This window comes from Prinia subflava, chromosome 2 (assembly GCF_021018805.1).
Source record: "Prinia subflava isolate CZ2003 ecotype Zambia chromosome 2, Cam_Psub_1.2, whole genome shotgun sequence".
Classification (NCBI taxonomy): domain Eukaryota; kingdom Metazoa; phylum Chordata; class Aves; order Passeriformes; family Cisticolidae; genus Prinia; species Prinia subflava.
In genome coordinates this window covers 106,823,059-106,845,233 of record NC_086248.1, presented here as the reverse complement: position 1 = coordinate 106,845,233, position 22,175 = coordinate 106,823,059, and the positions used below count along the sequence as shown (strand labels likewise).

Genomic DNA, 22,175 nt, shown 5'->3' with positions numbered 1-22,175 from the left:
GGACTGACCAAGAAGAGTAAAGGTAGGAACTTCTGTCATATTTATGATGGGAACTTTGTAAATCAATGCAGAAAAGATGCTGGAACCTCAGTCAGTTCTTCAGCATTCTTTGTTTATGTGATTACACTGACCATTAACAGACATTAATGTGAAGCCTGAAGAAAGGCTGATTTATTTGTGTAAAACAATTCACTATTGGGTAGCTTATTTCACTGTTGTTCTGTAAGAAGCCTGTGGAATGTCCTACAGAGGTTGAGTTTAAACTTCTACAGCAAGGAAAGCAAAGCAAAAACCTCTCAGCGCTCCTCTGACAGCTGCTCAGATCAAAAATGTGTGTGAGGGGCAGGAAAGAGGTGTGGGGAGTGGAATCTGTGCTGGGAGAAGCTCAGCTTTGCACACAATCAGTTCTAGTGGGCATTGGGAATGAGGATCCAGGTGCAATCAGGTGTGCACTTCTGGCAAACACCCTTGGGTTTGTTCAGCAAATGTGCTTGCAACTATTGATTGGTGTGATTGTTGTGGGCCAATAAAAGTGAAGAAAACAGACTGACAGATGAGGAAAATGTTATCATCACAAAACACGGTCAGGGAATTCAAGGTTTCCAAGTACAGACCAAAATATCTTACCCAAAGGTGCCTTTAAAATAGAAGGTGACTGTGGTGAATTCAGATTGACACTTACAGTGGCGGTTTTGTCCCTGCTCCTTGGTGCTGCAGCTAACTCAACCATTGCACATTTTTAGCAAACAGACCATAACCACTACAGTTTTCTTTTCCAAAATATTTCTGTGCCTCTTTAAAACAACCTCCTTTATCCTATGAGCTTTCAAGCTCCTTGGCAGTCAACTCTCCTTCTTCCATTTGCTGCAGAAGATACTCTATGACAAGAATTTGTCTAACTAACAAATAAGCCTGTATATACGTGTAGTTTTTCAAAAGTAAAAATGACCTCTAAGGTATTTAAAGGATTCTGTTAAAAAAAGGCTTTGCTATTAATATAGAATCTCATGTGTAGTGTGTCCCAGATAAATGTCTAAGATACTATTGAGCATTTCACAGTGTCCTCATTCAGCAGAACTTGTGACACTGCACAAAGAGTAAATTGTTGGCTACTGAATTGTAATGACTTTCACTCATCTGGTCTGCTTTGGGAATGTATTCTTGGTTACAAAATCTAGTTCAGTGAGGTTTTGCACATCTGAGAATTGCAGAAGGCAGACACCAGAGCAGAGGGCAGTTTAGGATTGAAAAGCATTTTCTGTCTTTGCTGCAGGCTCTGCTGAGAGCCTTTTGATCACTCGGTGTGCACAAGACTTGGCACAGCCACCTCTACAGACAAAGCTGATATGCTCAAATACTGCCAGCAGCCCCAGGGACAGTGTCTGGAACACAGACACTGAATATTTGAACATGCAAGTCCATCAGAAACCACAGCTGAACTCTCAGTTATACTCAGAACAACATCTGTGCATTTGGGTGCATAACACCTTCAATTATAGAGAAAAAAGGGTTCACAGGTTAGTCTGCAGCTAACCATACATACCCAGATACCTAACAACTAAAACTGTGGCTCCCATAGCTTTCAGCTGAGCTACAGTAGGCCTGACTATTTGTTTACTCCATGGCCTTCTCCCTCTTTATTTCTCTTTCTGATATCTATGAAGGGTTGGATCAGTTGAACTCCAGAGGTCCCTCCCCACTTAAATTATTGTGTGATTACCCTGTGTCTCTGTAGGACATGTTTGCTCACAGAGAATCTATAGAGACATTGTAATCTGAGATATACAAATGTTTCTCAGCAGAATGACCTCTCCAGAGACACCCTGAAATTCTCTGCAATGTTTAATGTTTTCAGGAAGAACTCCTGACACAGAGTTGTCTTTTTTTGCAAGAGGAACCAGCAGCACACCAGAAAACAACGGGCCTTGACTCACAAAGATTTCAGTTGCTCCAGAGCAAAGTTGCACAGTACAGAAATAACACAGTTTTTCATTTCTTTCACCTCTGAACAACAACCTGCTCAGTGCACACCACTGTGATTTTAGTGAAACCACACTCCCAGTGCAATGCTACTGCAGCCTCCTTCAGGGTGAGATCTTTACAGATGTTCACATCATCAACACTTACAGCTCCCAGGGATTCTCAGTGTTTGTCTTTCTAAGCAAAGTAGGTGCTTTTAAATACTGTAGCTTGATTTCCAGAGACTCAGAAACCTCCCTTACCTCTTTCTTGACCTCCTCCTCATCTTCCAGAGTCAGTGCAGCCAGCTGCTTAGCTCTCTGCTCCATCAGGTTTACGTATCTGATTGGATTGGACAAGGCCTCAATCACATCTAGGAACAAGGCAAACACCTCAGTTTCAAAGCCCTGCTGTTATGGCTCCAGCACTCAGGTTGTAAGAAAGTGGCAGAACAGTGTTTTTTCCTGAAGATGGTCTTTCCCTGCATGGCATTTAAACCCACCCCTGCTCAGAGCCAATGCCAAAACACAATTCTCTCTCTTGAGCATGGCACTTGGCCTGGGGAACAATTACATCCTCGAGTGTCCTGCATGCAAGGTTTCATTTGTGTTCCAGTGGCCAGTGCCTGCAGTATTCCCTCCTTTGGAGTCTGCTGAGAGTAAGAGCTGGCCCTAGTGCTAAGCCTCAGGCAAGGTGCTGGAAATCAGGCCATCTCCTAGGATTGAGGAGACACAGTGATCCACCAGATGCACACCTTTGCTCACAGGACTGTTATCCCAGCCTGGCAGGTCGTCTGCAGCCCATGCCTTTTGTGTTTCCATCACCCTTTATATTCCCCAGTGGGAAAGGCACCTGCACAATGCTGAGTTACCTGCATAAGTGTCAGGGACGTAGTCTTTGACCTCGATGTACACAAAGAGAGCTGGCAGCGTCAAAGGCTGGTTCCTCTCGTTCCTCAGGCAGATGTAGTGATAGCCTGCAAAACCAATTCACAGCACAAACCCTTCCACAGGCATTTCCAATGCATATCTGTCATCATTTGTTATTTATAGCATGGCTCCAACTGAGCAAGCAGCTCAGGGACTTCTGGGAGGGAAAGGTTTACGAGAAGAGTCTTGGGGATAAGTGTACAGACTGCTGGAAAGGCACGTGGCCCTGCAGTTTAAAATGATATTTTCTGTTTACTCTTACACATGTGACTGATGTTAAAAATGGTAATTTATTGAAATTTTTCATGCATTCTGTTTCGGTACCTCTGTCTGGATGTTTTAGTTTAGTACATCTTATTTAATTTTCAAAAGTGACCCTGGTAGTACTCAGCAATCTGAACGGCCAAAGTAAACTGAGATGTAACAGCCCATCCACGCACAGCATCTAATTTAAAAAATATACAGTGTTGGCATGATGGCCACAGAGTGTTTGTGTGTATAAATCCTATTGGGTGACCATCCTTAGGAATACACCTGTCAAAAGAGAAATTCTGGACTGTTTCAAAAGGTGGCTGTGCAACCTTTGAGTGATCACCCTGTGGCACCGAGTGCCATGTCCAGCTTGGGAGCCACACACGTGAGAGGTGTCAGGATCCAGGTCAGGAGCAGGATGCATTTATCTGAAGGAATCCTCACCTGGCTGATGTAAGCAACTCTCTCTCTAAGTAAGGGCTAAATCTTGCTCTGGGAACAGTGACATGTCTGTGGATTTATGTGACAGCATGACACAACTTTAAATAGCATCTCAGAAAAGAGAGAAATTACATATTACAAAGGGTTCTCAGCTCTCTCAGCCTCCTGCAGCAAGTTTTCTGCTTGGACACAAACTCAGACCAACAGGCTGCTCTCCATCACATGCTGTAAACTGAGGACAGAGAATGGGCCTGTGGGGAACAGCTCTGGTCAGGCTTCACTTACCAGAGGAGGGAAATCCTTCCCTCTGCAGTCACCCACCTACCTTCCTCTGGCACTCAGCACATCCTCCAGGAGACAGCTGCACCCATTAAGGCAGCAGAAAATGGCATAAAAAAGGTGTCTGCTGGACTGATAAACTAAGTTTGCTTGTGAAAAAGGTGTGGAGATTATTCCTGAGGGATAATTTGGCCAACTGTCAGATATGGGGACACGTGAGTTTAGTGCTGGATGAGGCACAGGATAGATACAGGTATTCCTTTTCCAGTGAATAAAGCTGGGAGCATGTTCATGGCCCATATGCTTGCCCTAATTCAGCTTCCTCCCCTCGCTGGAAAATCTGGCACTGAATTTGAACACTTCTCTTGCTCAAACTGCCAATGTCACTGCATCTTTCTGAAACAGGATCTCTGACAAGTCTCTGGCCTGGAAAATGTGGTCAGAGTTGTCACACAAGGTAATTTTCATTTAAGTGGTCACTAATTATAGTAGAAATAATATGATTTAGAAGAGTCCAATAATTATATTTTTCTTTTAATTTTCAGCAACGGGGATGAAAGTAATTTTGGGTTGATTTAAAGGTATTACAGAGATATAACAGCTGGCATATAGGTCAGTCTTTCGTGTGTGCAGAAATTACATTGAGAGGAGCAGGTTTTGCTTTCGTTCCCAGCCACGTCCCATTCTCACAAAGCTGACATCAAAATTGGCTGTTGCTGCTCTCTTTCCTCTTAGAAGTGTGCAATTGTACTTTATAGCATAAACCTGTGAGCATGAAACTGCTGTACTGGAGATAAGGAGGTGCCAATGCCTCCAATGCTTTAATTCCATTGGTTTTCCTGGATGGTTAAGAGTTAAATTTGTGATGAAGTACAGCGTTTTTGTTTTCCAAACCCGAGGCAGATTATTCGAGTCCTCAGTTGCTATGAGGCTGCAGAGTGGCTGCTGATTCAGAGCAGCTGAGATTCTGCCCTGCTGTCTCTTTTCACCACACTTTGTCTGTCTGGGTGGGGCAGAAGGTTTTACCTGGTCGAATTGCTGAGACGGGCAATATCCGATGGCCAATGAATTTCCCTCCTTCCTCATACACTGCTAGCCTTAAGCAGGCCAGGGAAGGCAAAACCACCTGGAAGGCAATATTGTTGCATTATGAACTTTCAGCTCTGGATGAAGCAGCTCCTTCCCTGGGCTGCACAGAACACAGGCTGAAATTTATCTAGTCATTGAAAGAAAAGAAAAAAAAGGCAACGAAAAGAGCTTCTCTTATTTATTTTCAACCTACTAAAAATAGTAGCCGGTGCTTCTCTGAGCACAGGGGCAGTCAGGCACGGTCATTAACTAAACACAGAAACGAAGTACACTAATTAGAAGTTCATTACAGAAGAAAAATGCAAGTGATGTTTCCAAACTTCAGCTCTGGCAGGCTGCCATAGGAAAGCCATTCAGAAGGCCAAATATTCAGGGAAAAGAGCACTGCTGCAAGTACCAAGTGTCTAAACATGCTTGTGAGCTACACTAGCTGACAGAAAACTGAAAGAAACTGAAAGAAACAAGCACCTGGACTCAGGATATACTTAACCAGGGTGCTCAGTGAGCAAAACCCAGAGGTTCTGATCAAGAAAATGTTCACATTGCACGGTGCTCAGTGCCTTCTGCCACCTTAGAAGTCTGGAGAACTGCCTCTGAGTAATAGTGCAGGATCAGCTCAGGAGTTTATGTCTCATCTCAGGTGGATGGGGTTTGTGTCCTCATCACCTGGGCAGTGACTTTATGGCCCAGTCTAGTGGCTGGCAGGGCCAGCAGATCGCTTTGGCTGCGCCAGCTCAGCCAGGCAGGCCACGGGAACTGCATTCCCATTGTCCTGCTCCCAGGTTCCCAGGAGGGCTGCTCAGCCAGGGCACAGTGCCATGGCCGTGGCACTGAACTGCTGCTGGGACCTGTGCCTGCTGCCCATTCCATCCACACGGCCGCTGCTCCCAGCTGTGCCCCCAAAACAACCAAGGGGACCTCAGGCTCACCTCCTTCAGCAGCTGCTGCCACAACGGGAGCAGCCAAAGTTCAGCAAAAGCAGCTAACTAGGAAATAACCATTCAGAATCTCTTTTCCTGCTTTCTAACAAGTGCAAAGTTTCAGTAAGCCACGGAAAGACCCCACTGGACAGGGATAAAAAGAAGCACAGCTGCTCTCTGGGAAGCAAATGTTTCACCCACCTTCTTAAACACTATGGCTTCCTCCTCCCAGACTGGATTCACTGCGTTGCCTTGAGAGGTCTTGGTCTTCAGAGCCTTTCTCCTGGTATCCACAGGCAGGCCAAACATGTCCACTTCCACATAGGTACCAACTTTTTTATCAGAAAGGAACTGACCTGAAATTATCTAAAGCCAAAGAACAAAGGAGCATCATTAGGGATCACTGTGGTGGATTAGGAAATGAGTGGCTGTAATGCAGATGCATAGTTCTCATTAATGATCAGATAGTGGGCATTTAAAATAAAACCAAAACAACACTAAGCCCACTATAAACAGAAAAAACCCCCAATATTTAACTGTAGACACAGAAAAACAACCTGTGAGGCCTGGTTTCCTGTGACCCTGTGGTCCTGAATTCCCCTAGGAGCAATACTGTGGTTGAGATCATGCTGCTGTCCTTCCCTCAGCAGGAACACTCACTTGGATCTCTTCCTCACTCTGTATGCCTATTTCCTGAGAGCTCTTAGTTCTATCTAGTCTCAACAACAGGTTCAAAAAATGCTTGAAAAAACAGAGGATTAAATGACAGAGAAATTATATATATGCTTTTAGCTGTGAGGGAGAAAACAATCTTAAAAGTTTGTATTCTAATAAAGACTCTTCACAGAGGAGCTTTTATACAAAAATAAAATTGTAAAATAGCTGATCTTTCCCAGTTCTTATTTTTAACAGGCAGCACAACTCTCAGCTTGAAAAACTGAAAGAAAGGTCTGCAATTACTCCAGAAAGCTGAAGAGGCACAGGAGTGTGCAGCAGTGTCACTGCACCTTAACAAATTGAGGCTCACCTACAGCAACTCTCAATCCAGAGCCAGCCCTGCCTGTGAGCGCTGACAGTGACCAGCAGAGCCCTCCCTGAGCAGGCAGAGGCAGCTGCCTTCTGCCAGCAATCCCCTGGCTCCTGCACGCTCATTCCCACAAAGCATGCCTCTCCTAATGGCTGCGGAATGACTTCCTCCTCCATTTGCTCTAATTGCACAAGAAAATGCCTCGAAACCCACAGGAGGGGCCTGAAAGCTTCCAGGATTGCAGGTCACCACGAAAGGTCACCCCACACATCCTCTTCTATTCCTGTGCCTGTCACCGGATTGTTCCTTCACATCCACATCCCTCCCAGCACGGCTCTGCTGCGCTCCTGCCTGCAGCCTGAGAGGAAACACTTGTTTTCCCTCAGTGAAAGCAGGAGGAGATTTTGCAGTTGGGCTCTGTAATACAGAGGCTGTTCTAGTGAACAAGTCCATTAAAGCAGTAGCAGGAAAGTTTATGGTTTTATAGCTGGAGATACACCAAGTGAATTTGTCCCCCTGTCACTGCCAGTGCAATCTATCCCCTCAAACACTTAGGCAGGTAATTCTCAATCTGCAGCTCCTTGGCCGGCCTTGAACTTCATTAGAGGTCCTTAAAAAGGAACAAGGAAAAACAAGTTGGCAATGAATTGCAGCTGACATTTATGGTTCCACAGTTCTGCTGGAGAACTTTCAGAAAAGCAGAAACATTTATTTATACTAAGCATGTAGTGTGCTAGCTATTCCAGTCCAACCTCCCACTTCACAACAGCATGTTTTAAATCCAGCCCTTTGTTTCTAAAAACACAGCCAAACTGCTCCTAAATCCATTCATTGCCCAGTTCAGTGATTCTGTAATTACTTCTATGGCAAAGAATACATACCATAAAATATATTGATTTATTCTACAATGCGAAATGCGAGGCAGAATTTAAAAATTAAATGTCACTCCATGAAATTAAATTAATTTTATTTTCTTGGCTTACTATAATAATTTTCTAGGCCACTGCACCACAGGAATATAAAGATATCCCTGCTCTGGCACTGCCATGAGAGCACTTCCAGCACAGCACACGTACCTTGACAGACAGAGTGTTGGCTACTATTCCATCCACTATGCCTTCAGTGAACGGATCAAAGTGCTTGTCTGGCCTTCTCATGAATTCTGGCTTTAACCTGTATCCACTCTTGCCATTGTACTCGTACATTCCCATGTTTATTTGCATAGACAAATCTGGATGTCAAAAATATTGGAACGAGTTATCTTCTGGACAGATAATGATTTCAAAGAGCAATGAAATTTAAAAAAAACCACTGCAATTTCATACTGACTGTAACAGAAACAGTACAAGCCTGGGTTAAACATTTTAACTACCAGCTTTACAGTATACTTTAACCCCTAGATAATTTTTGACAAATAAAACCATTCCTAGCTATGAGTCAGCCAGTCTGCCAGAGAAGTGGACATGTGCAGCTTTCCAAACCCAGGGAACAGCGTGACTTACCTACGGTTTGGAAGTTGAGGGCGACCATCTGGCAGCCAGCATTCCAGAAGACCTGTGGCATGTAGTTGGAAGAGTCTACTCGTGTTCCCTTTGGGTAAATCCGGCTCAGCTGCATTTTGTTGTATCTAACAATGAGTAGTTAAGGCACAGAACATGTGACAAAACTCTCCTGGCAAGGGGGAAGTGCAGCTGCAGGGTTAAATGCAGGTAACCCTTTACACATTGGCAGTGAGTTCCTCGCTGGGTTTCGGCAGCCAACACGCTTCCAGATGTCCACAGGTTTGTAGGATAAATAAATATGATAAATATGGGGCAATTAAAGGTGCTGCTTGTTCCTGTATAGAGTACTCAGAATAAGCATGGAAAGAGAACAGGCAGATGCTTTAGGAAGATCACATCCATAAAATTCCATTTCTCTTTACGGTTCCCACTTTGGGATTTTCCTAGGATGACATTTACAGAGGCCAGTTGGCTGTAAACAGTGAATGTTCCTCTGGAGCAGGGAGAGGTGTTCAGTTAAGAACTGGTTTTCTGGAATGAGATTAGAATTGGCCTCTACATGGACAGAAATGACAGGTGTACGCATCTTATGGTTGAGTCTACAAATCTCCGAGATGAGAATGTGCTGCAGGCAACCTTTGGAAGGAGCTCTCCATTAATCTCCTTTGAGGCACTGTTTTATCTGCTTAGTTATAAAGTTATACAAATCAAAAAATTAAGAAATTGTGTGGCAATAAATCGGTAGAGGTATGTTGGGAAAATTAGCATTCTCATGTGACTGCAAAAAAGTCAGCCACGTTTTGACAATTTGCTCACCATAACTCTTACCACTCCACGCAGGAGGATAAATTTAACAATCAGAATACAAAGAATTAGGTCTTCAATATGTCATTTATGCCTATTCCCTCTAGTCCTAGCCCACAGCACAAGGACTCTTGCCAGTTTTTAAATTAGCTCATCAGAACTCAGGCCAATTAATGCATTTAGAAAGACAGTCAAATCTACATATTTCATTTGGGTTCCCTATTTCCCCAGCTCCTGTCTCTCAATTCCAATAAAGCTCTGTAGCAGAACTCAGATATAGAAAGGCTTAGGAAGCTGCTTTCTGAAAGTCAAGGATACTCCACAAATTCCACAGGAGACTTTGTAAGTTGCTCAAGTCCTTTGGTTTCCACAAAGGAAGACATTTCGAAGCTTTTGTTGCGTTCTGCGGGTTTAGAGGGGAGATAAAACCAGGAACAGGTTAGAGTGGAACTCCCGTGGTTTAGTCCCAGTCCCCTTATCCCACCTACAGTTCCCCAGCTCCTTTCCCCCCGATCCCAAGGAATTTGCACACAGGTTTGCTGACAGCAGTGACCTTGCTCTGCACACCCTCAGAGCTCCACCTGCACTCACATCAGCACTGCCCAAATTCAGGGCACTGGTGCTGCCTGAGGTTGATGCTGCTCCAGCTGCAGGCAGCAGTGGGGGCAAAACACCGAGTGGATGTGCTTGAGAGGGTGAGCCCAGAGGTCACACCTGTGACACGCAGGGCTGCAGCAGCTCGCTGTGGGCACTGCTGGACCTCTGGCCTGTCTTTGCAGGCTGGTGTGGGGGCTGGGAGCCACTTGGAGCTGTGATAACTGATGTCCATACCAGATTCAAGTGAGCAGTGCTGTGCCTGCAGTGGCTCTCGGCACATCAGGGGCAAGGTCACAGCTGTCAAAGCCACAAAACATCCAACAACCCCTGAAGGTGCACTGCTGTGTCCCAGCAGGGATTCAGACCTCATCTCTAAATGATATCAGGCTTTTATGATCTCTTTAATTTGGTAAAACTTTCTGATCTGCCAGTAGTGAACAGCTCCTCCTCCACATCTGAGCTGGCAGGAGTAAACATTAAATTGTGCATCACTTGTCCCTCACCTTTGCCTGATGTGGGCACAGCCTTTTAATGCAGCCAGGCATCAGGATGCAGCAGAGAGCCTAAGTCATGACCCTGCTAGCTTCAGTACCTTTACCTCTGTTCAGAGGTAAGGATTTCTGTAAACTAACATCCTCCCACTTCATCCCACTCAGCTGTGAGGTCACCTAGAAGGGCCACAGCTCTGGAGGTCAGAGCCATTAACTCACTCAGCACTGATCTGTTTATAAATGAGGGGATCAGTGCCTGTGTTCTGAACGTGAGGGGATCAGAGCAAGTTCTCTCCAGCCTCGCCACTTTACTGAAAGCAAACAATAAAGCAGAGAAAAGGCCTGGCCTCGTGCAGGTTTAGAAATTGTGCTGCAGCAATCCAGGCTCAGGCAGGAGGCAGGGCTGGCCAGCTCCCCAAAGTCAAGCTGCGAAGCTGCAGGGGAGGGATAAAACTGAACAAAAGCACAGAGGAGCAGGACAGAAACAGGTGGGCACCATCCTCACAGGGAGCCAAAAAGGAAGCAGTGGATCCAAAGAAATGAGGAACTGGATTGTTTGGGCCACTGTGAGAGGAAAATGTGCTGCCAGCCTGGGAACTACAAACCATCCTCAGCCTATACTGAAGAGTCAGAGGATGAACAGGGGTTTCCAAAAGTGATTCTGCTTCTAGGAGAGCAGGGACTCACCCTTTATGGTGGTCCCTATTTCTAATCAGCAGCCATCATGCTACTGCTCCTATCCACAGTTATCTCCTAATGGTGAAACATTCCTGTTATTCCCTAAAGGCTGCTCTCCTACCACTCCCTCTTCCTTTCTGACACACAATATCCTTTCTTTCTCCAGCTGGCTCACCTCCATCTCAGCTTCTCATAAAGACACTGAGGTTATCCTTATTCCAGCTACCCCCTTACTGATGGCATAGCACTAGCAACACACGTATACTGGTTTTATCCTGTTTAGAATGTAGGTGATGGAATTTCTCGTAGCAATAAGCTCTTACTTCTCAGCCTTGTCTTTAAGTAGAGCATCTGTAGGAAACCAGAGCTGGTAGCTGTTAAAGGATTTGGTTACCAACTGTCCAGAGCCTAATCAGACCCATAATTAAAATAAGAACAATTATTTCCTTGTAGTATCTGGAGAGGATTAAGGGACCTGCCTGTTTGAAGAAAAGACTGTGCAGGAGAGACATTTCTCTCTCGTGATATATTACACTGTGCTATCTTATCAGGAGCAAATTACTGCAGAGTGAACAAATAACTCTTTGAAAACTGTCTGAAAAAAAGGGAAAAATACAGTTACAGCTACTTGCTGCCAGAGAAGAGGGAACCTTTCTAGTGAGGGCAGTCAAGGGATGGGTACAGAGTCACTGCTATTCGATATTTCTATAACCAACTTGGATGCAAGACCAGAAAATGTACTTTTAAAATGTGAATGACAGAAGCAGTGAGGTACTGGTATCCCCACGGAGGTCCGGATCACAACTCCAAACAAACTCTGAATAAAAAATAACAAATTAGAAAAGTGCTCTAACATTGAAACTATTAAACTGTATAAAAGACAAGCATGGATCTCTATACTTAAGAAAGTGAGGTTGAGTGAACAAAAGTGAAATTTTTAGGGAAGCAGCTGGATAGACAGCAAACTGAAAAGCAATCCTCATTTAATCCCTTCTTTATTCAGCTCATTTAATGAAGATCCAGCAATGAGCCCAGGCCAAGTCTAAGACCAGAACACCCAAGTCGTTCTTTAGCCAGCCAGCAACATTTACCACCTAGGGCCATATTTATCACATAATTATTTTTTTGACACAAACACCAAAAATTTAATTCCTTAACAATATGAGTTCACTGAAACTGTATTATTGATCAAAGGTCACATCAGGACTTAGGAGAAAAATCTGGTCAGAGCAGATCTTTACAAAACACAAAACTCAGAAAGGCAAAGGCATGTGAACAGAAAAAAAAAAAACCAACAACCCTACATGAGACAATTTGATAACAGCTGCATCAGCTTGTAGTGCTAGGATTCACATGGCTTCCTTTTCAGAAGGCACATCTCCTTCCCACTGAGTGCTTGTAACTCTCATTAGAGCTGAGGAGATTACAAACACCCAAAGGGACACTACCACAGGGAACAAGCACAGCTCCCTGCACGGTTCTGTGACTGCTCATGTGTGGTGTCTGTACAAATACCCACGTACAAATGAACACTTGGGAACTTCTCACGTGTTTGTTATTCATCACAAGTAAATGCCAAATCTTGTACAGAGACACGGACTTAGGCAACAATCACCTGTCCTCTGCCAAGGACACCATAAATCCGGAATAAATTAAAATGCTGTATTCACTCCCTTAACTAAAAAGCTCCAGAAGCACATTAAAACCTGTCAAAACAAAGTGAAAAAGGACAGGCAAACAGTGGGGGGGTGTGCATCAAGGAAGGCAGAGATGCTGCAGTGTTTACTGAGGAAACCACTGAGTGCATTCCTAGCAAGGCATCTTCTGCAAAAGCCAGCAGGGGGTGAAATTATGGCCCTTTCTTTACAACACACAGAGGCAGGAAAGTGAATTTGCATGTGGGGAAGGGCAGACTCTGCCTGCCCTGAATCTCCTGTAGAAGTACCAGAGGCAAATAAAAGTAGGAGCATTTATGACCACCTTTCTCACAGTGCTTAAGTTACCCTTCAGTCATGGACTAGAAAGACAATGTAAGCACATAACTTTCAAAACTGTTTTTGAAATGTCAGCATGTTTACTGTTGATGAAGTCGGATATTTAGACTAAAAGAGGTTTCAAAACACAAATGGATTTATTTGGCTGGATACCAAGGGAACATTTTCTGTCTGTGTTCCTGTATCTAACTGAGAGCAAGCCAAGCAGCATTTCTGCAGAACTCTGCCAAACACTTGCCAGGTAATCTTAGGATGTAATTTGAAGATGTTTCTACTTACTTTTTGATACTTCAAATGACTCAAACTTCACAGGCTGAATGTAGTTTACCAGGTTAGACATCTCTTCCGTGGCCATAGCCTCACTTCCAGCAGTACCCTGGGGAAGAGAAGGGAAAATGCTGCAGTTCGATCTATCAGAGGCCACAAACTCCAAAGCCCAGTTTTCTGTCAGTTGTGGTGTCTTTCACTGCCCCTGTAGAGAAGGCAGTGCTTCATGTGGGGAATGTCACACAGGAACGAACAAAATGGGCTGGAAGATGTAAATGTTTACATTAAACTGATGCTCTACTCATTCCTTCCATGTGGCTCCCAGGGAAGGGACAGCATTACCTCCACCCATGCACAGTGCTGAGCCCATTTATCAGTACTGTTGGAGAAAGAATAAAGCTCTAAGTTTTTGATATCGATTTTTTTCTTCCAACAGTGTTAAACGTACCACAGGCAGCTGCCTAAAACAGATCTGCTGTGGTGCTATTTGTTCCTTATCTTGAGAAAATAGGAGTATAAATAAACAAAGTAAAGATGTGCTTCCAAACCGACCAAGGACCAACTCGGACAAGCCGGTGCGGTGCTTCCCGGTGCTCTGCCTCCCTTTCTCCACTGGATGGCAGCTGCACTCCTGGTAACACGCACCAACCCGCAGCCACTGCAGCCGGCCCAATCCCCCAAAACACATCTCCGCCCTTACTTCATCCATCGACGACTTCTTACAGTCATCATCGTAGTCATCATCATCGTCGCTCTCCATGTCTGCTTCTCCTGAAAAGTTTCAAGCAGAAGATAATGACCGGCTGAGGCAACAGCCACAATTACCAGTGACAAATTCAAGGAAGATGTGCAAGTAGCACAAAGCGCTGTACATGTGCTTTTTGTCACAGCACCAATCAAACACTCTGCTCTCGAGGGACTCATCCATCTCTGGCATTGATTTGAGCTCTTACTGCCCAGCCAAACGAGAACTCTTCCTTTGCAGCTGCTTGAGTCTTATTCCTTGGCAATCAGCACCCAGGGAAGAGTGCAGTGTGCTCAGTGTGTGGGGAGAGCTTCACAGACTGCTCTGACATACTCCCGAGCTTGGGACACAGCCCCAGAGTTTGGAGATGTGAGTTCCAACTCCTGCTGCTGCAGGATCCATGCAGGACTCCAGGGAATGCCTCACCCACTCTGGGAAGCAACAGGGTGAGGAAATGACAGTGAGAATCATGAGCTTCTGCTGTACTACCGAGGGCTGCTCAGCAGAATCCAGCTGTTCTGGACATGCCACAGCCCGGCACTGAGGCAGCACAGCTGGGAGGGCGCGGCACAGGAGCCAGACTGCAGGAGCTCACCCCAATTCCCTTGGCAGAGCACCCCGGGTCCTGTCAGGGCTCTGGAGCAGAGCTGAGCTGCGCCAGCTGAGGGCAGTGTGAACCAAGCAATGGCAGGAGATGCCTGAGGCTCATCCTTTCCCTGAACACCCGGAGTAAACGGGACCAAATAAACCACATTTACTGCCTCGCTCCCAATTGCAGCGCACTCATCAAATTTCCACGGGCAAGACGTAAATTCTCTGATGTTAATTAACAAAGGCCTCCCCTCGCCTTCAAAATGTTTTGATTGGTTGCATCAGAAATTAAATCATTAAGGAATCTCAAGCTTATCTTTGTCTTTAGAAACTCCTCCTGTGGGCCTGGCTGTCACAAAGTGTACCCTGTGCATCTCAAGATTCCAGAAAGGAAGATTTACTTATCCTGCAGCCACCTATCCACACCCGTAAGAGTGACAGCTCTCCCTGGTAGTTTTATTCTACAAACCTTCCAGCTTTCTTCAGCAGTGGCAGTATGAAAATCCAACTAATGTGCATCATTCCCAAATTCTCCAGAGAATGGTAATTCAGTCTCAGCTCCTCCTGTCGATCTGGGGCCTCATCCCAAGCACAGTGGGTCAATACAGAAACTCCTGGTGGCTGCAGCAGGCCCCGAGTCTGGCCCGGTGGGGCCCCCCTGAGCACAGAGAGCACACGAGCGTGCCTTTCACAACCCGGCGATGACTACCCAGCCCCAACCTCCTTCCAGATGCAGATGTTGAAATGTCAGGCTTTTATTCATCAACACATTTCTTCCTGAACATCTCATTGAAGAAAAGAACATGATTGCTCAACAGGCTCAAGGGATGGCTCAGGGAGCCTCAGCACAACACGGAGAGCCAGGCAAGCTCTCACAGGATTTGCACTGACAATCTGTGGATGGGGAGCTCTCAATTGATTTAACCAGAGTGGCAAAATAACCCTTTGCACAGAACACAAGAAGGGGGAGGTGGGCAGATTTTGGCCAGCTCGCACGTCTGAGATAAGAGGTACACGATAGCCTGTTCTAGCTGGAAGTGCCCAGAGAGGAAAAAACACAACACATGGTTCGTTTAGTTACAAACATTTAACACAAATACTCCCAAGGAGATCAAATCTCATTTTCGAGTTCTGCATCAGCAGCAAAACCGGGACAAGTAACACACAGGACTGCCAGCATGGAATCAAAATGAGTGTTTCAGGAGGTGTGGTGCATCTGCACTGCCTTTCCCTGCAGCACGGCCCTGTGCTCACACCCAGCCCTCCCTCCCTGATTCATGGCACGGACACGAAGCCACCCTGAGGGTTTCTAAGGGACAATCAGCTGTAATGCCATCATTACTATCTGCATTTAGATGGGACTGCAAACCCAGGTCAGCACAGGACCTCTTCAGTGCTCTGTGGCACACAAATGCGGTGACAATAGAGCCCTTCTCCAAGGGAGCCAAACAAAAGCCTGCCCATGGACAGAGGCAGGCAGAAGAACATCAAGAAATTAGAGGCTGCTGCTCCCCACCACAAGTTAAACCACAGATACTGCCAATCACTCACAGCAAGGGCACAGGAAACTCCAGTGAAATAACAGGGCAGTTTCAAGGATGTTTTCAAGGAACTGTCCCTGGAGAGTGGGGCAGTGTGGAGGAGATATAAAAGTGCTCCTTGGGAAAAATGACGAGTGGGCAAAGGAGGCTGAACCCCAGCTGATGGGCAGAGGGGTTCAACACAGTAATACTGACTGGAGGATGATCAGGAGAGTTGGGAATGACGAGCCAAATCCCTGGGTGGAGGAAGCAGTGTGCTAAACATCATCCATTCTCATCATCCTGACAGATACTGAGTGCCTAATAAAACCAAAGGTTAGACAGTGCTTGAAATTCAGAGGAATCTGGTAATCTGCCTTTCAGACCCTTTCAAAACAATGGCCAGGATGAATGATGAATGTGGTACTTGCTGGCTGGGCTTGTTAACCCTGCAACATTTGGGCAGCCACCAGCATCCTGGGGGGCAATCACCTTTTGGGTTTCTTCCACTGTGCATCAGCACTTGCTGATTTTTACAAAGAGAAAAATGAACTTTATTCAGTTTGATAAACCATTCTGCTTTGTAACAAGGGGCCATGGTCTCAGCTGGCATCAGCAGCAGTTATAGACACTGAGCCTAAAACCTTTTATCTGGTTTTCCATTTAGGCATCGTGAAACCATGGAGCCACTTCTGCCCTTTCTCTCTATCTTCCATGACTGCTTCCTTGCAGCACCCACTGCTCTGACAAAACCACCACCCTATCAGTGAGAAACTAACAATTTGCTTATTTAACAATATTTAAATACTGCTCCAGCAGCAAGTTTTAGCTCCCTTCAGTGCTAAAACTTCTGGTGAAATGCACATCCCTGCAGAACTACCACTGTTCCTTCTGCACCGAGATAGAACTTCTTTGGAAATCTTGCTTGCTTCTGTTCATTGTGCAAGAGCAGCCAGGTCTAAGATGCTTGTTTACCAAAATTGCAATCTATCTCTCGAGGGTTATCTCAGAAATTATTCTTCTGCTTTGTCAGCTTTGCTCTACTTTTAGAAAAAGTTTTTTCCACTGAAATGTGTTAAAGTCACTTCCTACATCCGCTTCATGGGCATCCTGCAAGGCATCCTACAAAGCTCAGAATTCTTTCTTTAATTATTGCTACTATTTCACCAGCACTACACTTTTATATGGTCTTATAATACATCAAAAACATGGGTGTACTTGGGTTTAAATCTGACCTCAAGCAGTGTAAGACACAGCAAATCTTGATACCAGTTCCAGTATGAATTTCCACTTTTTTTTGCACTGCTGTGAAAAAACTCATTTAGATTCTCCAGAAGGCTAAATCAGCACAACTTTCTCCTGGAGATCAGCAGCTATTCCGACAGGAGATATACAACCCAGTAGAGTAGTTTGAATAATTATGTCCAAGTTGCTAAATGTAAAGATTATATTAAGGCTGGAGTACTGAAACACTTAATGCTGAAAAATGTTAAGAATGAGGCTTCTGATTAATTGCATTACTCCAGAGAAGCACAAGGCCTGCAGAGCTCCAGGATGACACATTGCCAATATGGAGATGTGAGAGGAAGGGTGTCATGGTGACTCTTGGGCTCTGCCATGTGGAAACTCTTCACTACCACAATGTTCTTGTAAAACAGTGAATAATTTATTTTTATCTGTCCACAGACAGAGAAACTGGCACCTGATTTACAGAAATGCTGCACTCTCATAGCTGTAAGCTGTAATCTCTGGAGCTCTGAACACTTAAAAAATTCAAAGTACTCTAGAAAAATGACATTCTGGGTGTTCCTCATCAGTCATCCCTAAAGTGTTCTTAAGTTCTGTCAGATTTGTCTGTCCTTAGAGAAAATTGGTTTAACATTATTGCACTTCCCACAGGTACTGTTCAGATAAATTCATTGCTGTTTGTCAGGAGCTCACAGGGAGCCTGGATACCCCCACAGGAACTCACTGAGGATGCTCTATCTAGGATCAAGTACTGAATGACAGAGAGAGGAAAAATATTGACTGACTGCATTCTCAGAAAGAGGCACAAGTCCTAAAGGAGAAACAGGCTGACACAAGGACTACAAGCAATGTGTTTTGGCAGTCATGGATGAACAAAGTGACCACAGCAATTCTGCAGTCTCAGTTCCAGCATCCTCCAATTTGTAAGTTCTCATTTTCATAATCAGAGGATGTTACAGAGGTAATACAGGCATAATAGTCACAGTTAATTTGTAAAATTACACACCATATTATGAGACTGACCCTTCTGCCTCACATCATCATCATCATCATCTTTATTCACAGCCTGGGTCTTTTCCCACAAAAGCTCCTGGAGACGCTCCTGACAGGCCGAGCTGTTGCCCTCTATGCAGCCCAGGCCCTCAGAAAGCCAAGGCCACGTTCTTTGCCACTGTCCTCACCGTGTGCTGATAACAAAAATGGAGAGTCAGGAACACAGGGCTGATTTCAAATGCTGGAAGGGAGGCAGTCAGAACACACACTTACTTTTCTCCTGCTTGGGATTCGTCTAAAGCAAATCAAGAAAATAGTATTAAGTCATCCCTGACACCAGGATGAATCTTCCTTTGAAATCCAAAGCGTGCCCTTTTCATAGTTTCTTTAAAAAAATACTTGAAAACCCCTTCTTTGCTGCTAATAGGATAAACAATGTTATCCACAAATGAAGCAGGATTTCTTTCCAGTTAATTCAGCTTGGGGCAAACTGCCAGCATGAAAATTTTCAGCTCAGTTAATCGGAGTTTAGAAAAAACTACAAACAGTGGGGAAAAGTTTGTAAATGGCAAATGACAATGAACTTATATTTCAGCAGAGCTTTCAATTTACTCTGTAAGTTTTCTGCTGCTAGGGCAGAAATGTCTGTGCTTTTAAGAACACAAAATTTCAGTCTCGATAGGAGAGGAAATTCCAGTGCAGGAAACAGACACTGGGCTGGCAATCAGGATATAGGGACTTTATTGTTTTTGCCTGTTTCCATCTCTGGAACAGAAGAACATCTCACACCACTTTAAACAGAGGTCCATGACATGTTCCAACCAATGCAGGACAAGAGCAGGTTGAGCCTTCCCTGCCTGAGGAGCAGGGTTGTCATCCCTTTATCCTAAACCCTGAGGCAGTGCAGACACTCTGCAGCCCTCCTGGGCAATGGGTTCTGTCTGAAAGGGCACCAAAGAATGGCAGGCCCAGCCCACACATAACAGGGAAAAGAGAATATTTATATTTGATATTGAGCTCGGGCACACAGGAAAGGCAGCCAAGGGTGGAGGAGTTGGCAGCTCCCCGTCCTTAATGAGCAGTGCAGAGAAATGTTAGCACACATCAGTGAGCCCTGGGTCATTCCATGGGACTGCTGGGCCGTGAGCCCTCACAGAACAGGCTCCAGGATCACGACACTTGAGTGCTGCTTCTGCCCAGCAGCCCACACTGGTGCACCTTCACCTTGCACAGCGCTGCAGATGGATGGGATTGGAGCTGTGATTAAACACTTGTGCCTCAGGGAGAAGAACATCAGCAGAACCAGGTCCTACCTGCTCCAGGGGAGGAAGGCTCAAACATGCTGGATGTATCACTGCAAGTGTTGGAAGCTTGCTCTGACAGCTTCTTCTTCGCACTCCCGTCTGCTGACTTGTGAGACTTCTTCTTATTCTTCACCAGGATTTTGTACATTAAATCCATAGGGCTTGGCAGAGGAACACCAGCTTCCAGCTTCCAGCAAGAAAGAGGAAAGGTTTGTTAGAACAGCAGAAGAAACCAGCTTGGTTCAGTGGCAGCTTCTTAGGGATTACAGGGCACAGGACAGCTCTGTAAGCTCTGTGAGCCCTGTTAAAATGAAATGGATTTTGCACAAGAGGCAATGTCAACACTAAATGAAACAGGGCTACTGAGGGCACTTAAGAAGAAAAATGCTTTATGAAATGTCTGCAGTAATAACCAAAATAAGTATTAGCTCAGATATGAGAGTCTACATTTTCAAATGGCAGCTATGAGGATCAACTGCATTTAAAAGACCACAATTCACTTTATCAGGGCGATCTCTGCATCAGAAATGATGCTTAAGTCACCAACAGCTCACGTTGCTTAATTCCCTCCTTTAGACTGAAAGGTTTTATATGAAGAATGAGGCAGGACTGAGACACTTAAATAAAAATTCACACAGACATTTGTGATGTGATGAACACCAAGGCACATTCACATTACCGGGTATTTTTCCAATGGATCCATAAGCAGTGCATCTCCAAATATTAACCTGCAGTACTCTGCCATTTTTGCCTGTTGTTTAGGGCTGAAAGGAAGAAAAGAAAGAAATGAGTCCTACTAAAGCTCCAGAGTGGAAGCAGCAGTAATGGAGTACATAATAGCCCTAAACTAGATACAATTTCCTGATCCAATAGCTGTGAATTTTTCAGTGAGACCTGCATACATCATGCAATTATTCCAGTCCCTCTGATGGAGTTTATCAAAGGGAATATACACGAAGTAAAGGCATAAGTCAATAGAATAACAGTGAAACACCCATAACATGAATTTGCTCCTTTCAGGCAACACATTTATTCAAAATTTAAATATTTTCCCCGTCACATTACTTTGTACAAATGCCTGGCCTTTTTCTTGCACTACAGCAGTTTTCACAACATCCTCTATAAGTAAACTGAAGCTCAGCAAACTCTACTTATAACCAATTTTCCCAAAGTGCAACCAAAAGATGGAATCATTCCTGCATATCAGTGATGGAAGTTTGAGGACTGAAGATGGGTTTTATGGCTCAGAAACATTATTCCAATCATCTCAAAATGCAGCTCAGTACCACAGTCACTCTCTAATTTTAGAAAACGGAGTATTTTTGTTACATGTGCCTGTTTAAAATGCGTAGCATCTGAGCTGAGGCATCTTTCAAAGTTTCCCTTTTTGACACTCTGTTGGGGAGTCTCGATTAAAGGACAGGTTTACATGGCTTAATATAACTTCCTCAGCTCCTGTTAATTAGGATCTGCATATCATGGAAGAGACAGGGATGCTATAAGCCATTATGTTACCATGGAGCTACTTTCATGACAAAATAGAGCTGAGTATAGACAGAAAAAGAGAAAGAAAGAAAGAAAAAAGCTCATTTCTCTCTTGCAGACCAGGAGTTGAACCCTTGGCTGTGCCCAGCTGGTCATTGGTTACCAACTCCCAGGGTCAGCGTGGCCAAACCAGAGCCGAGAAAAAGGCTGGGTGGCCAAATGACATTTCAGTCAGAAAATGTAATTTCCCTGGGATCAGCTTCCTGGCTGCCCCTGCAAGCAGACAGGGGCTGAAGCAGTCGTTAGCTCAGTCACTGACAAAAAATACTGCGAGGAGGCTTTCAATTATTCCCCAAAGCAAGAGCTGCATGCAGCCTAAATCCCAACAGCAGTTCATGAATGCTGTGTTTTACATGCAGCCAATTCTGTACAGAAGCTGAAAGGCACTTTGAGCTGGGGATGGAAAATAAGGCTGAAGACAAGCAAGGCAGCAGAACGAAGAACCCACACGGGAGAAGGTGGTGGAGGAACACATCAGGCTGGGACATTGTGCTGGGTATTTCCAACCCTCAGCTACCAAGGGAAATACAGGCATCACTCCAGCAGAGTGTGCATGGGCCGCAAATCCAGGGGTCATTACAGTGAGCTTCATTTCTGTCTTCTCCACCAGCATTTTGAACAGATCCATGCTCTCAGAGCCCAGAAAGTTCAAAGGACAACTCCGTAAATCTAAAGAGCCCATTTACTGAAACTGCAGCAATCAGATGTGGCATCATCATCATCCTTAAATGGACACAACTCCAAAAAGAGCGCTCCATAGGAATTGAAAAAAATAAAAAGCAAGAGTTAAATGTAATAAATTCCCATCCACCACCACAGCTAGAACAAATTCTTCTGATCTTCTGTGTTTAATTACATGTTTACCTCAAAAAGAGCACAGTGAGAACTTTCATTTTTGCAAACGTGAAAAATCAAATGCAGCATTATGTTGGTTCAGCATATAAATTCCAATGTCACTGCATCCCAGAGGCAGAAAGTAGGAAAATTACGTGGAAAACTA

General features: G+C 44.7%; 1 protein-coding gene across 4 annotated transcripts in view; it reads right to left on the bottom strand.

Annotated features, from left to right (window-relative positions):
* Positions 1-22,175, bottom strand: part of PLCB1 (phospholipase C beta 1) — a 337,353-nt gene that overhangs the window by 69,144 nt on the left and 246,034 nt on the right. For all 4 annotated transcript variants that reach the window (XM_063391476.1, XM_063391478.1, XM_063391479.1 and 1 more), the window contains exons 13-23: positions 20,310-20,394; positions 19,640-19,817; positions 13,930-14,000; positions 13,242-13,338; positions 9,521-9,605; positions 8,399-8,523; positions 7,973-8,127; positions 6,071-6,235; positions 4,887-4,986; positions 2,831-2,935; positions 2,223-2,332 (exon numbers count right to left, since the gene is read on the bottom strand). In XM_063391476.1, the coding sequence (XP_063247546.1) occupies positions 2,223-2,332; positions 2,831-2,935; positions 4,887-4,986; positions 6,071-6,235; positions 7,973-8,127; positions 8,399-8,523; positions 9,521-9,605; positions 13,242-13,338; positions 13,930-14,000; positions 19,640-19,817; positions 20,310-20,394 (1,276 nt within the window). The remainder of the gene's footprint in view (positions 1-2,222; positions 2,333-2,830; positions 2,936-4,886; positions 4,987-6,070; positions 6,236-7,972; positions 8,128-8,398; positions 8,524-9,520; positions 9,606-13,241; positions 13,339-13,929; positions 14,001-19,639; positions 19,818-20,309; positions 20,395-22,175) is intronic.